The sequence below is a fragment of the Manis pentadactyla genome, chromosome X, assembly GCF_030020395.1.
Source record: "Manis pentadactyla isolate mManPen7 chromosome X, mManPen7.hap1, whole genome shotgun sequence".
NCBI classification, from domain to species: domain Eukaryota; kingdom Metazoa; phylum Chordata; class Mammalia; order Pholidota; family Manidae; genus Manis; species Manis pentadactyla.
In genome coordinates this window covers 77,582,894-77,597,050 of record NC_080038.1, presented here as the reverse complement: position 1 = coordinate 77,597,050, position 14,157 = coordinate 77,582,894, and the positions used below count along the sequence as shown (strand labels likewise).

General features: G+C 34.2%; 1 protein-coding gene and 1 long non-coding RNA gene across 2 annotated transcripts in view; one reads left to right on the top strand and one right to left on the bottom strand.

Moving 5' to 3' along the window:
- POF1B (POF1B actin binding protein) overlaps positions 1-14,157 on the top strand; it is a 95,460-nt gene that overhangs the window by 6,970 nt on the left and 74,333 nt on the right. Inside the window, exons 3-4 of the mRNA XM_036929995.2 lie at positions 7,934-8,008; positions 10,263-10,343. Of these exons, the coding sequence (XP_036785890.2) occupies positions 7,934-8,008; positions 10,263-10,343 (156 nt within the window). The remainder of the gene's footprint in view (positions 1-7,933; positions 8,009-10,262; positions 10,344-14,157) is intronic.
- LOC130682015 (uncharacterized) lies at positions 1,629-1,921 on the bottom strand. Its single transcript, XR_008995306.1, has 2 exons — positions 1,891-1,921; positions 1,629-1,859 (listed from the first exon to the last, which is right to left on the bottom strand). It is a non-coding gene; the product is annotated as an uncharacterized LOC130682015 (long non-coding RNA).

Here is a 14,157-nt window from a genome sequence, read left to right as displayed (position 1 = left end):
TCTACTGGACACTGCAGATATTCAAGTTACTACATATTCAAGCTAGTCATTTAAATACAGAAATACCTCTAAGATTATCACATTCAAAGAAATTCATGATGGTGCAAATGTGTGATCAGTGTGCTGCCTGTTTACATGATCAGCTATAATGGGCACATAGGAATTTAAAAAATGAAGCCAGAAACTCTCAAAGTATAAGTTTGAAGTGCCAATTTCAATTGAAGGAGAATTAAATTCATAACCCTTTGAGAAAAGAACTGAGTAAAATGTATTTATGTATGTATGCATGTATCATTCTACCTCTATAATTTTCCCAGAACCTCGGTTTTTAAAAGAGAAAATGGTTAAGAAGAGGAAAAGGATGAAAAATAACTCCCCTAATCAAAATGTATCTTCCTTGCTTTTGGGCACCTGATCCAGGTTTCATAGACTGTCTGCAACTGCCTATCTCCCTTAGGTACTGAATTAATTTTAGACTTTAATAAGTAAAGTTCAAATAATCATTCCCATTTCTATAGGTGAGATAATTGAGGCACAGAGATTTTATATAACTTGCTCAAATCCATTCAGCTAGTATGTGACAGAACTGGGATTTAAAATGAGCAGTCAGTGTAGTTCCATGTCTGTGCTTTGTAAGCACCATGCTATACTGTATATTCCTGGTTTACACATTTGACTCTTATTTATGTTACAGTCTCTAATATCTGATTCCTATTTATATTTTATGATCATTTTCTTGTATGTGCTCCCATTATGAACCAGCTAAAATCTTTTGGAACACAAGCCAGGGCATAAATAAATAATGCAAATGAACATTTCAATGCTTTTAAAGTATTACGTTATTTGCCAAGAATGCAGATATTTTTTGTTGCTGTTCAGAAGTCTTTTTAAAATTTTTCTCATAAATTTTATTGATTGTTTTGTATCAAAATACACAAGGTTCCAGCACTCATAATAAGTTGATTTTTAGTTATTTAAATACATAAATGCTTTGGGAGAATGTCCATAGAAATATTATGAAGAAATAAAATCAGTTTATACTTTATTATGGAATTTATGATTTTGGTCATTTTATTACAGCATTTGATTTGAAGTGCAAAATCCATTCAAACCTTTGATAATCACGTTCAGGTGTAAACTTCTTGCCTTGATGATGTTGAAGGGCCTCCAAAGGACAGTCCCGTCCTACTTTTACAGTCTTATCTCCCACTAACCACTTCCTCCCACAAGGTTCCCACACACTGTGTTGTTCCAGACACACTATATTGCTTTCTGTTTCTTGAACAAACAGTATTTCACCACCTTCTCTCCCCTGTCTTTGTTGATTCCATTCCCTGCTCTGACAACAACCACTCTCATATTTCTGCTGGAATTCTACCTATCTTTCAATATTCCATCTAGAAAAGTCATCTTCTTTAAGATAACGCTGAGTCTTTTTACTGTCTCTTCAGTGCTTCCATTTTCACCTCCACCCCAGATGTGGTTTCCTTTTAAAAGCTAGTATCACTTCTCATTATTTAACTATAAGCAAGGGACTTATAATACTGAGCAGTACATTATTTCTGTGGTCCTTCTTCCTCTCCACTATGGAATGTACTTTTGTTGAGGGTTGAGGTTTTTTTGTGAAATCATAAGTCAAAGACCAAGTAGAAGCAAATATTTTGGGGAATAGAATGGAACTGGAAATTCCATCTCTCTCTCTCTCCCACTCTTTCCCCGACTTTCCCCACTCATCCGTTCCCCTCTCCCTTCCTCCCTTTGTGATTATGGCTTGCAAAAATGCCTGATTGTGACCATCAGCAGTAGCATTAATAAAGATATATTACTAGGATTGTTCATGGGTTTCACTCTTCTATGCCCTCTCTTTGAACTGAAAATGAAAAGTAAGACACAAATTGCCTCGTTAAAAAAGTGAACACACTACAGGGAAATGTAAAGTTGGTAAGTGAGAGAGAAGCAATATTCTTTGAAAAGGTTAGCTTTTTACTTCTTTGCAGATTTATGCCCTGTGGCTTCTATGCCCAGCATTTGTCTTGAGGTATCTTTACCACTTGGAAGAATTGTGATACTCGGTAATTTTTGATATGAGGCACTAATTCTTCTTAAGGGTTGTAATTAATACTTAGTCTATAGGCACAGACCTGATCATCTACATTTGCCCTCTTACAGCACTAAATTATGTTTTCTACCTTTATCTTGCATCTATCTACCACTTCAGCATTTTATTTAAAAAAATAATAATATTAATAAGGGAGAAATGTGGGACTCACATATAAATCAAGTATAAAAATAAAACGAATAATCATATCTGACTTGATTGTTTATAGTTCATGATGCGTGATCAAAACCGAAAGTTTCTGTGATATGACTGCCCTTGCACTGTTCACCATGTAAGAACTTATTCACTATGTAAGACCTTGTTCACCATGTAAGAACTTGCTTGTTATGCTTTAGAAGATTGGAGACTGTTGAGATATAGGCTTGGGGTTGATTAATGACTGTGCATTGAGTCCCCTATACAGAATATTGTTGTTAACAACCATTTGATCAATAAATATGAGAGATGCCCTCTCAAAAAAAAAAGTGAACACGCAAAATAAATATAAGGAAATGATTTAATAAGTCAATTCTATTTCTATTCTAGTTCTTGGGTCCCATTAAGCATCTGGATTTGACTTGTTTATATTTGATTTATACTTTTTACCTTATGGAAAAATATGTATCATTAACTATTATGGCAAATGCTGTTAAAGGCTTAGTGATCTGATCTGTCTACCATTTCTCTGGGATCTTGTGATACTTTCTTTAGCCAAATTAGCTTGAAGCTGCTAATAGTCTGGTGCTTATAGAGATCTTCCCTCTATTTCCCTTGCTACTGAAATTCTGTCTAGGTTAAGTGTTTTTACTTACTGAATCTTACTCAGTTACCCTGTAATTGGTTTAGCATATCAGTCATGCATCCTTATTCCTCATAAAAACTGCTACTATTCAGTATTCATGCGCACACCAAAATACATTTAGAACTCTACAAGAAAAGATTTTTATCCTCAAACATAGTATTTACCAATTTCTCTTCTAACAGAGACTTCAGCTTGGATGCTTAGGTTTCTGCATAAAATTACTTAAAAGTCTTCACAGACCTAATTACATCTAAGAATATGTTCCTTAGAAAAGTTGCTTAAATACCCAACAAACAGTTCATGTCCCTCTTCTGCCCAAAAAACCTTCAATGACACTCAGTGTCTATAAATTTCTTAGTCTATAACTCTCAAAGCCCTCCATTATCTGCCTCCTAGGGAACTTACTTCCAGGAACTTCCTTCTAGTGTTCTTTGTTTCAGCCAAAATGTGAACTGTTGTTCTCTAAATAGAGCCTCCAATTTCCCAGAAGTGTGTCTTTGCTCATATTGCTCTTATACCCGAAATGTCCCTATGCCCCACCCTCACCAATTTAGATATGCTGAATTTACATCAAATTTTTCAAGATCTTCCTCAAGTATAACCTTGTGGTGAAATCTGAAATTATTCCAGGCTGATGTTATTTCTTATGTCTCAAAACTCCCATAGTAAATTCCCTATAGCTCATGTAATATTCTGTTGTTATTTACAATAATCGTGTTCACCCCGTAAGTGATTATGAGCTTGGTGAGAGTAAAGACTATATTCTATATTTTATATATCTTTCAATATTATTACATAACAAATTGAATAACTTAGTTATACATGTAACCAATCCAGTAAAAAATAATGCCTCATATTAATAGACGGCATATTTTATTTTTCAAATTTCTCTGACATTTATTATTTACTCACCAGAATTCCAAGTTTGAAGTTAGTAAAAGTATTATCATATCCATTGTATAAGTTGTGCAGTGTACATTTAAAAATATGCATTGTGTATTTATTTGTCTGCTGTACAAATGAAGAAATCAAGTTAAAATAGCTAATTAATGCATGCCTTGGGTTTATAAACCAGCTTTTGGTATCTCTACCATATCAGCTATCTCTCTTAAGCTTAGTAAGATACAAAAGTATTTTCAATTTAAACAAATTTATATTTCTGTGTTTCAGCAAATCACTTGTTGATTACCCCTACTGTGAGATTTTCCAGAGTCTACCATTCTATTATCAGAGTGGAAAATATCAAAAATATATTAGAGGACAAAAATGGTTTCTGTTCTGATTTTCAAGGTCTTGCCCTGAAATAATCCTGGAATTCAGAGTATGTCCTAAGTTTTCAAGGTTTCCCTTCTATCTAAAGGAGAATAACTCCACTCTACCTTCTGCTTTCCCTTCTTTCTCCACTGCACTGAGCTACTCAAAAGCTCTTTCACTGAGGTAAATGCCTGAGAAATTGGGGCCATTTGTATTTCATAAGATTTTTAGAATCTGAAAAACATAGCTATTTTAACAGAAAGATGAAGTTTTATAATTAGTGAATTCTCCCTAGGGCAACTAGAGTTTCCCAGATCTGATTTAGGGTATATCAGTGTAAGGACAATTGTCTCAAGTGATGTAGTGAAATTATCCCAGTTGGTAATGTCACAGGCACTTCATAAAAGGAGATGAGGAGAAGAAGGAGGAAGAGAAGAAAGAGGGCTGCTACAACTTTCCTGAAGTTGAAAATCAGTACTTTAAATAGTGTGGGAAAAGCAGGCCTAGATTTTTATACTAAGCCTGAACACACTTACTTATCAACAAAATTATTTTTCACCAGAACTGAAAGTTGCCAACAAGGCAATGTTTATGTATTTAGCAAATCTGAGACACAGGAATAAATGATTCAATACTATGCTGAATATATGATCAGAAAAAGTAGGGCCTTCCTGCAAAATTGAAGGGCTTAGATGATTTGTATGTTAAATAAAAATTCAATATTTTATTAAGTTTAGAGGCTTGTGAGCACACTCTGTAAAGATACCATTGCAGTCTATAAAAATAAACCTTCTTGAATTTGTAGATGTTTAAATGATTTAATCTGGGCTTTTTTTCTCACACAGTCACTTTTGGGTGGTTATCTTATTTTCAGGTATCCAAAAGTTGACTTTCATAGTAAATAATCAAAAAGACAAATATCTAGCCTCCTATTATAAGGACTAGTCAAATCTAATAGTAGAATTATGTTCCACAATTTGGAAAACAGAAAATATGATGAGGTAAGCTATAGATGTGGCAAAGTATAATGATTAAAAGTATGAATTCTGGAATGATGTTGAGTTGGAATTCCAACTTAGTATTACTGTGTGATATTTAGCTAGTTACTTAACCTATCTTTGTCTAACTTTACTCATTTGTAAAATCGGGTTATAATAGCACCTTCCCCATGGGTTTGAATGTTAAATAAACTAATCTATACAGAGTATTTTGTGCAAGAAGCTCTTAATAAGGTGTTTGTCATCATCATCAAAATCCTATCTGTGGGATGAGTGGTTGCAATCCTGCCCAGAGCTAGATGCCACTGAAAGCACCTTCCCATGTTCATTTTGGACATTTACTCAGGCTGTTTTAATTCTGTAGACTTCCAAGGAAAAAACGTTTTCTTTAGCAAGTCTTTCTGGAATGAATATACCTTATATTCAGGTGTTTTGAACCTTGTGATCAGCCTAATACTGCTACATTTTAAATTTATACTGATCAACATCTTATGTCTTAATCTCTTTGACAAATATTAAACTACTGCCTTAATAGTTTACTTTTTTAAGTCATTCCATTTGTCCTCTGTTTTCATGAAGATTGTATGGGAAAGCTACATTTGCCTAGATGGTTTTTTAAAAATGAAAGTTCAAAACAGTTAAGTAAATTATGACCTATAGAATTAATGTACCAGCTTCCCACATAAGAAGATGGAATAATTTCTTCATTTTAAAATCAGACTAGTCTTTGTGCAAATACACCAATTTTTCTTTTAAATATCTACTACCTTGGCATATGAATAAAGTAACCCTGCCAATACATTATAAATAAATATCCTAAAGATGTGATATATGTATGTTTATTCCTATTTGGGTTAATTTGTCCAAGTTTATAAAACTTCACAGTACAGTCTTTTATCTTAAAAGCTAGTTCACTAGGCTAGTCAGTTCCATTCTGTTTAATTTGCTGATGCCATCAAATTTGAATTGGTTAAAAAGAGGGGGAAGAAACTACCATTCATAGAACACCTACCATGTGCCAGGCAGTGGGCACAAATTGTCTTCTCAAAATTACTCTAGTATTACTAGCCCTAGCCTAAAAAAGCTAAAAAGTTGCTGGAAAGCATCCTCCAGACATGAATACTTTTACATACTGTTGGCAGATGTGTAACTGGCATGACCATTTGGAAATCAATTGGGCAGTATATTAAATGAATAATGCACATAATCTGTGCCCCAGCAATCCTGCTCCTTTGTGGGTTTCTAGATAAATGAATTGCACAAGGATGCTCAATGCAACATAGTGAAAACCTGGAAACAATTTAAACATTGATCAATAGGAAAATAAACAAGCTATCAAACAAACATTATGGAACAATACATATTACTTTAAACTAATGAATTAAGACATATCTAATCCAAATTACAAGCAATAGTGTTTGGCTTACATTGCAGAAAAATAAAGACAATATATAATATTATTTATCATATATATTTATGTAAAGATACACCTAACAATAATGGTTATTTCTGGGTAAGGGATGTGGATGGAGGGAAAATGATTAAGGGAAGATCTTTGACTTTGTGTACATTTTTGTTTTACATTGCATTCATGTACTAACATATAACTAACAAGCACATTTTTTTTCTTTTCTCTCTGAACTGGCTCCTGTTGGATCTGTGGGCCAAACCCCCATGCACTTGGTTGCATTTGTATCCATTTCCCTAAACAGAAGAATATGTACCTGTTTGGTCTACAATCTTTAATTCTCTGCATTTGACTGAGCAGTTGTCCTTAACTACCAGCAGGAAATCTGGGAACATATTCAAAGGCTGCCTTGTAACATTAAGTTTGCAGGGTTGCTATTGATGTAACAGAGGGAGGAGGGATGAAAATGTTACAAGTTGAACCAAAAGAAAAACCAAAGCTGCAGAACATTTGGCAAGTTGAGTAAGCACACTGTCTTGTTTTAAGAACAGCAGGTTACACCTACATTATAGTTTCTCTTCTCTGTGAGTCTGTCAGTGCTTCTCTTGTAAGTCTGTGCTTGTGATTTTTAATAGCCTTCTTGTTCTAAAGAAAGAAATATAAATGATATGTTAGAATATATCTTGAAGTTGTATCAATTGGTTGTAAATTATAGTAATGCTATTAACTCTTTGCACACTAATAAAGCTATTCAAACTTGCTGATTTGGGGAAAAATGTAAAGAATGCCAGCATAATCAATAAAGTGACCACTTTAATCATTATTAAAAACCATATCCTTTTTGGATCATTTTTTGGATTTTATGGATCATAGAACCTATTCTTTGAAATTAAACTAGAAGCAGATCAGAGAAGGCATAATTAAGAGTCAACCTGAAGTAATCTCAGGGCAGTAGTCACTGAATTTTCAAAGGTAGTTTCCTATATGGGCTTGAGAGTTTTTGCACTTAATGCTGTTGTTTGATAAATTTTGCATCTTGTTAACTGCAGACAGTAACATTGGGGTGTATATTATCAGAGTTCCTCAAAAAAGAAAAAAAGATGCAATCTTAAAGTACAAGAAGAATGTATTGTTACAGAAGCATTCCTGAAATTGTCTTAAATTAGGTTACTTGCAAAGCTGACAAAGGAATTTTGGTAATGTGCTCTTTGGAGATACAGACATCATTTAAGAAAACACTAAATAACATTTATTCTTATTTCTGACAAATTGGGTTATTATAAAAATAAAGGAAAAGGTACCTCAAGACCGTAAGACATTCAAATGACACTGTGACTAACAATTTCGGGACCCTCTTCTGTTTCTCTCAACAGGAACTCCATTCTCCAACTCTGAAAATATCTGCTTGTGCCCCAAGCACTGTACAAATAACCCAAAATACTGAACAGGTAAAATAAGTTACGGATTAGATTAGGTTCTTTTATTTTAATGTAGGCCTTATCATATGTTCAAGCAATCCTAAATTCCTCATAAGGTTTTACATATTCACAAAATGTCAGGAACATGAAACTAGAAAGGGGATTCTCACATAGGAGAATCAGCTCAGTCCATTGAAGGAATGTAAAACAAGTACTGAATCAAGTGCTGTGAACTGAAATTTTTCAGTTTCATTGTCTACTCAATGTGATTGTTTTAGTTTGAGTGCAGTTTACTTTTAGCCAAGGAGCTCCTAGTGATTATATATATTTTAAGGGTCCTTGATTTGAGCACAAATAAAGTGATCATAATCTTGGATTGATTAAGGAGTTGCCTTTATCAGTGATAGTACTGTAAGTTTACATTCAAAGAGAATAACTTACAGGGTCAGAACTAGCCCTTCTCAAGGGTGCATGATTTGAAAGTTATACAAGGGTCTAGTTTCCTTAGCCTTTATGACCTGATATTCCCACTTTTAAGATTATTCTTGAGTCTAGGCATTTTATCTCCAAAAGGTATCTGTAATAATAAATGCCATATTAACAATTATGTGTTTAATATTAAAAAGAATACTAAGAAAATAAAATAGGAAACATCCTAAATTTAATACTACATAGGAGAGGACTATAAAGTGTGGGATTTGGAGGAGTAGGGAGAAAGTTGCTGTTCTAAGCAAACTGACTTGCCCAGATGAGGTTTCAGGGTGTGAACATGGACAATAAGGGGACAAATGGACAAAACTGGTCTCTAGACCTTGAGCATATTAAAGAAATGGTGATATTATGTAGAGAAAATAAGATCATTAAAGAAAAGTTTGCTTACCACTTCCCAATTTGGCCTTGCCTAGAGCTAGGTCATTTAGAATCAAGCACTGATTCAGCAAACTTTTGCTGAGTGCCAACTATGTAGCAAATACTGCACAAAGGTCAATTAGGACAATCATTGTTCTCAAAGAGTTTACAGACTAGCATGGGTCACATACATAACAAAATATAAGACAGTGGGATAAAGATACAGTTGAGTTAGAAATGGAACCCTACAGGATCACCAGATAAGATTACCTCAGAAAAGTAACTCCACTTAAATCAAAAAGCCATTCACTAAAGCAACTCCAGTCAGAAAACTGCAGTATTATTTTTCATAATGGAGGGCTTTAAAATTGTGTTTACTGTATGAATTATTTCTGATAATAAAAATATGTGTTTATATAGAAAATTCAGGAACTATAAAACGGTATAAAGAGGAAAAATCAAAAATCACTCACAATGCCCTCCCCATCCAGAGATATTACTCTTAGCATTTTGTATTTTCTTCAGTTCAAATAAAAAATTGAGATCATACCATACATGAATTTTATAACTTCTTTTCCCATTTATTCTTATGTAATTTGTATTACTCAAGATTATTACTTTAATGACTAGTATTTCAACCTACGGATGATTGTTTAACTTTTCCCCTCTCCATAGGAAAATGTTTCTCCTACTGTACCCTCATCATCATTATTATTTAAAATATTTTCCAGTTAAAACATGATATTCTTTTGTTATGTTTGTTTGATTCCTAGTTTGGGTAAATAATTTTGTCTATTAATTTGCTTTTTTAAAAATAAATGTTCACATTACTTGCTCATTTTTCTATTAGTGTGAAGATTCATTTTTGGGGGCAGTATAAAAACTCTGTTTGTATTAATGATATTGACTCTTTTTCCAACAAAAGTTTACAAATGACTTTGTTCTAGTATTCTGTCTCCCTTTTAATATTATTTATGCCTCTCACCACAGTGAAGATTTAAATGTTTAAGTGCACACATACACACACTTTTTCCTTGCAACTCCTTCCATTTTTTAAAATACTGGATGTTCTTTCCAAAGAAAAGATATAATTAATAAATATGAAGCTATAGTTCTAATCATGTGTGCACATTAACAATGAAATAAGTATTTTGAAACTCATCAAATATAGTTGGGAATATGTGATGAATTACCATGAAATGAGTATAAAATGTAGCAGTGAGTATAGACACCAGCACAGTGCTGAGCACATAAACATAGGCTTTCATGTATGTTTTTGAGGCTCAAATTGACTGAAACATAAATTCACATGTCATCATTTGTGCAAATGACTTTAAAGTTTTCACTCTGAAAATTGCTCCCTGTTATTGTTGATGGCTCCAAGATCACTATATATGAACTATGATTATATGCAGCTTTTATCTTTTTTTCACAGGAACTCCATTCTCCAACAGTGAAAGTCACTACATATCCACAGACCACTGTTAGGAGATACATAGTACAAAATCCTGAACAGGTAAGCTGTGTCATACCAATTCTGTCCCAATTTATAATTCCTTAGAAGCTGAGAGCTTAAAGGAGAAAGATAAGTCAGTTACCAGATCCTTAAAATCAGATTGTTGGACTTACAAAGTTTATTTCTAATCATTAGTATAAAAAGAGTCATCTTTAAATCCAGGCAACCATGGGCCCATATGTTCTGATTCTGAGATGCAACAGTTCCAAGCATCATGGAAATTCTTGGAATATAAAGTCTTTCTATCTCTATGGCCCTACCCTTGTACTACAAAACATTTTTGTGCACTTTGAACCAAGGAAAAAAGGGACAAAGTTCTTTCACAGGCTTCTCATAAAAATTATCAGCTGTTATATCAGAGGTCGAAGTCTTTATTTAGATTTTGCTATTGAGATATGGGCTAGAAAGAAGAAAATGAAGTCAGAAGTTCAAGTATTTCCACACCTTTGTTGTCTATGGTGTACGAACTTTTGTGCCTAACAATGAGCTCTTTTGAAAATTACATTATTATATTTTCTACTAAAATATATAACCTTCTATTTTACAAACTAGGATACATTCTCTGTCTCATTTGAGGAGAAAATTAAGAAAACTTTTTTTACCCACAGTAATAAGCTTTCCTCAGCACACACACACACACACACACACACACACACACACACACACAGCTCTTCTTAGCTGAAACAGGAGATTATTCCAAGCAGTTATAAGCACAAATGTTTCACAAATAGAAACAGTGTGCCCCAGAAAATAGTAACAGCAGTTCTTTGCTTTGCTTTGCTTTTTATTTCTCCCGTATTATTGCAGGAAACAATTCTTCTATCACAAAATAAAATCAATTATTTGCTTCAGCTGTGGAAAGCAAAGGGTTAAATTAGGGTAACATACTTGGTATTATTTTAGACCGGTGGGAAGCTGTACTGTTCTTTTGCTTTTATCTGCCTCCCCTCTTCTTTCTTTATTTTAAAATCATTTTCTCATGTCTCTTTAGGGAGGCTGTTAGTTGTGTCTATGTGCACGTGTGAACCTATGAGCATGTAGGCTCTGTTGGGAAGGTGATTGTTTTGGACATTTGCTTGAACTTTCATATATTTATGTAAATATCAAAGGAGAATGTCATTACAGTAAACTAGTCACTTGCTCCTTTTACAGAATCAAATGTTAAAGCAACAAATAAGAACTGTGTGTGTGGAGGGAGGGAGACAGGAGGTGGTTCTGGGAGATGAGAGGTGCCTTTTTCTATAACTTGGCCAATCACTTTCCACTTTCCCCTTCTTCCTCCCTCTCTCTCTCTCTTCCTTCCTTTTGCACACAAACTGGAGAATATACACATTGGGATGCACATTACACTCGCTGTCCCTGGCTTTCACAGAATTAGTTCTGGATAGCACTTGTTTTTTCTCATAATGTGAGAATTTCTGTGTTTGCTTAGGATATATTCACAGAGAGATCTTAAATATCAAATCATTTGAATTCCAAGCCACTTTGCCAGTTATTCATATGTGACTCTGGATATATTCTTGTTCTTTAGATCATGTGGAAAGGGAAGAATTAATATTTATTGGGTATGCACTCTATGCTAGGCAATTTACATATTTTATCCTATCTAATCCTAAAAGGTGAGAAAACAGAAGCACCGAGAAGTTCAGTAATTTATTCAATGAATATTTATTCATTGCCTATTATGTACCAACAATTGCACAAAGAACTGGAGAGAGAACAGTGAACAAAAAAGTCCCAACCTTCCTGAAACGCAAGTTGTTAATTGGCCCCAAACCATTGGGTTACAAAGCAGTAGAGTTGGAACTGAAATTGAACAATGCAGATCTGGGGGAGAAATATTTGCAAATTCAGAACAATTGATTCTGTAGGTAAATTAGGACCCATAGACTCATCTACGTACCACCTTCCCCCACCTTTTCCACAGCCACAGTGTAATTTCAAAGGCAGAGAAATTAGAAGTATGTGTGCAAGTACATAACATATTTGTCACACCAAGCCTGGCCCTATAAAGGCTTGTTATTATGGCTGTGTTCAACTATAAAGAAGCAAATAATTTCTCAGGGAGATAAGGGCTAAACCCAGAAGAAGGCTAAAGAAATGATCATTTTAAAGCTTTTAACTCTTTTCATTATTGAGGAATAAAACAAATTTCAATCCCCATACTTACTAAACAAAAATAGTCTGGTTTTGCAGAGAAGCTTGAAAATCCTGTCTAGATATATTTCCAATTTTATTTATCTAAGTTATATGACTTTTTGTTTGCTCTTTTAAATTTCCCCAGAAGATTTTGGCTTAATTACAATATTTATAATAAACTGAGCCTCCTAAATGGCAACTTTATCTTCTTTTTCCTCCCAGATTGTCTAATTTTTACTTCTCCTCCCTGTAATTAAACTGATCTAATCCACTTCTCTCATGATTTCTTCTACCTTTGTTCAGCTTTTTTATTTTTGGTTGGTCCTGCTCTTCCTTGTTCTCCATTTATTGTCACTTTGAGTCAAAGGATTTATGCATTCTTGTACATAACTTGACCCAGAAATGAAGGAAATATTTTTGCTGTATCAGTAGATAGGATCCATTTGCTATTAATCAGTTTCATTAATTTTCCACATGTGAAACTGCTGCTGTGGCTCAGAAGGCACAGCAGAGTCTTCAAATAGAGAAAAAAAGGAAATAAGACATGGTTCTTGAACCAATGGAGCTTACGGTGTCTCTCAGGAAAGGAAATAAGATATGTCCACAAATACCTATGTAAAATACATGGTAGAGAGTATGACAGATGCCACAAGAGAAATGAAGATGAAGTCCTTCCGAAGTTTAGAGGTTGGTGATAACACATTTGGAGGACTAAGAGAATTTATTGTGGCATTTAATATATTATTACAATTAACATTGTTATTAGTATCATTTTACTAATGAGAAACCAGAGCTTAAATAAGTGTAACTCAAGTCTTCTAACTCCAAATCTCTCACTGTCTTTTCTGACAGTCATTGTGGGAGTAATTTTGACAAGATTTGATAACTTATATTGGATATGGAGTTAAAAGAAGGAGAAAAGTAAAATATGACTCTAAGGTTTTCAGTTTGAAATACTGACAGTTTGGTAGCCCAATTAAAAGGATCAAGAAGTGAGGGGGAGGAGAAGCTGATTTAGGAAAAGGGAAGATTGTGAGATCTGTTTGATCCAATAGTGCTTGAGGTGCACGGAAGGGAAGATGCCACACAGGAACTTAAAAAGGACTCAGAGAAAGGGCACCTTAGAGACAGAGATATGGGAGTTATTCCTCTTAAAGTTACCACTGTAGCTTGGGAAAGTGTGAGAACACTGAGGGGTAATGGGAGAGGGGTGAGGTCAGAACCTTGATAAATATCTACTTCAAAGGGAATAGAAGGAAGGAGCTAATTTCACAAATACCAAATAGTGAAAGAGGGTGTTGAACCATCTCAAATGACCTAAAGGCCAAAGAGGATGAAGCCTGAGAATAGAGTTTGACTATTAAGAAAGCAAGAGTGATGTGTGAAAGAGGAGTTTTGGTGTATCTGTAGAAGCAAAATCCAGATACAAAAAGTTAATGGGTGAATAGATTAAGAAGAGAGGAGATAAGTGAGGATTACTCTTCAAAGAAGGATATTGGTCAAAGGAAGGAGAGATGGGATGGCAGCTAAAGGAAGAAACAATCTGAGAGTTTTGTAGACAGAGGGAAAGAGCTAGTAATAAGAAAGACTAAAGATGCAACAAAGAAAGGGGACAAATGGGATAAGATTCCAGAAGAGACAAGAGAGGATAGGATTCCAAGTACAGATAGAGAAG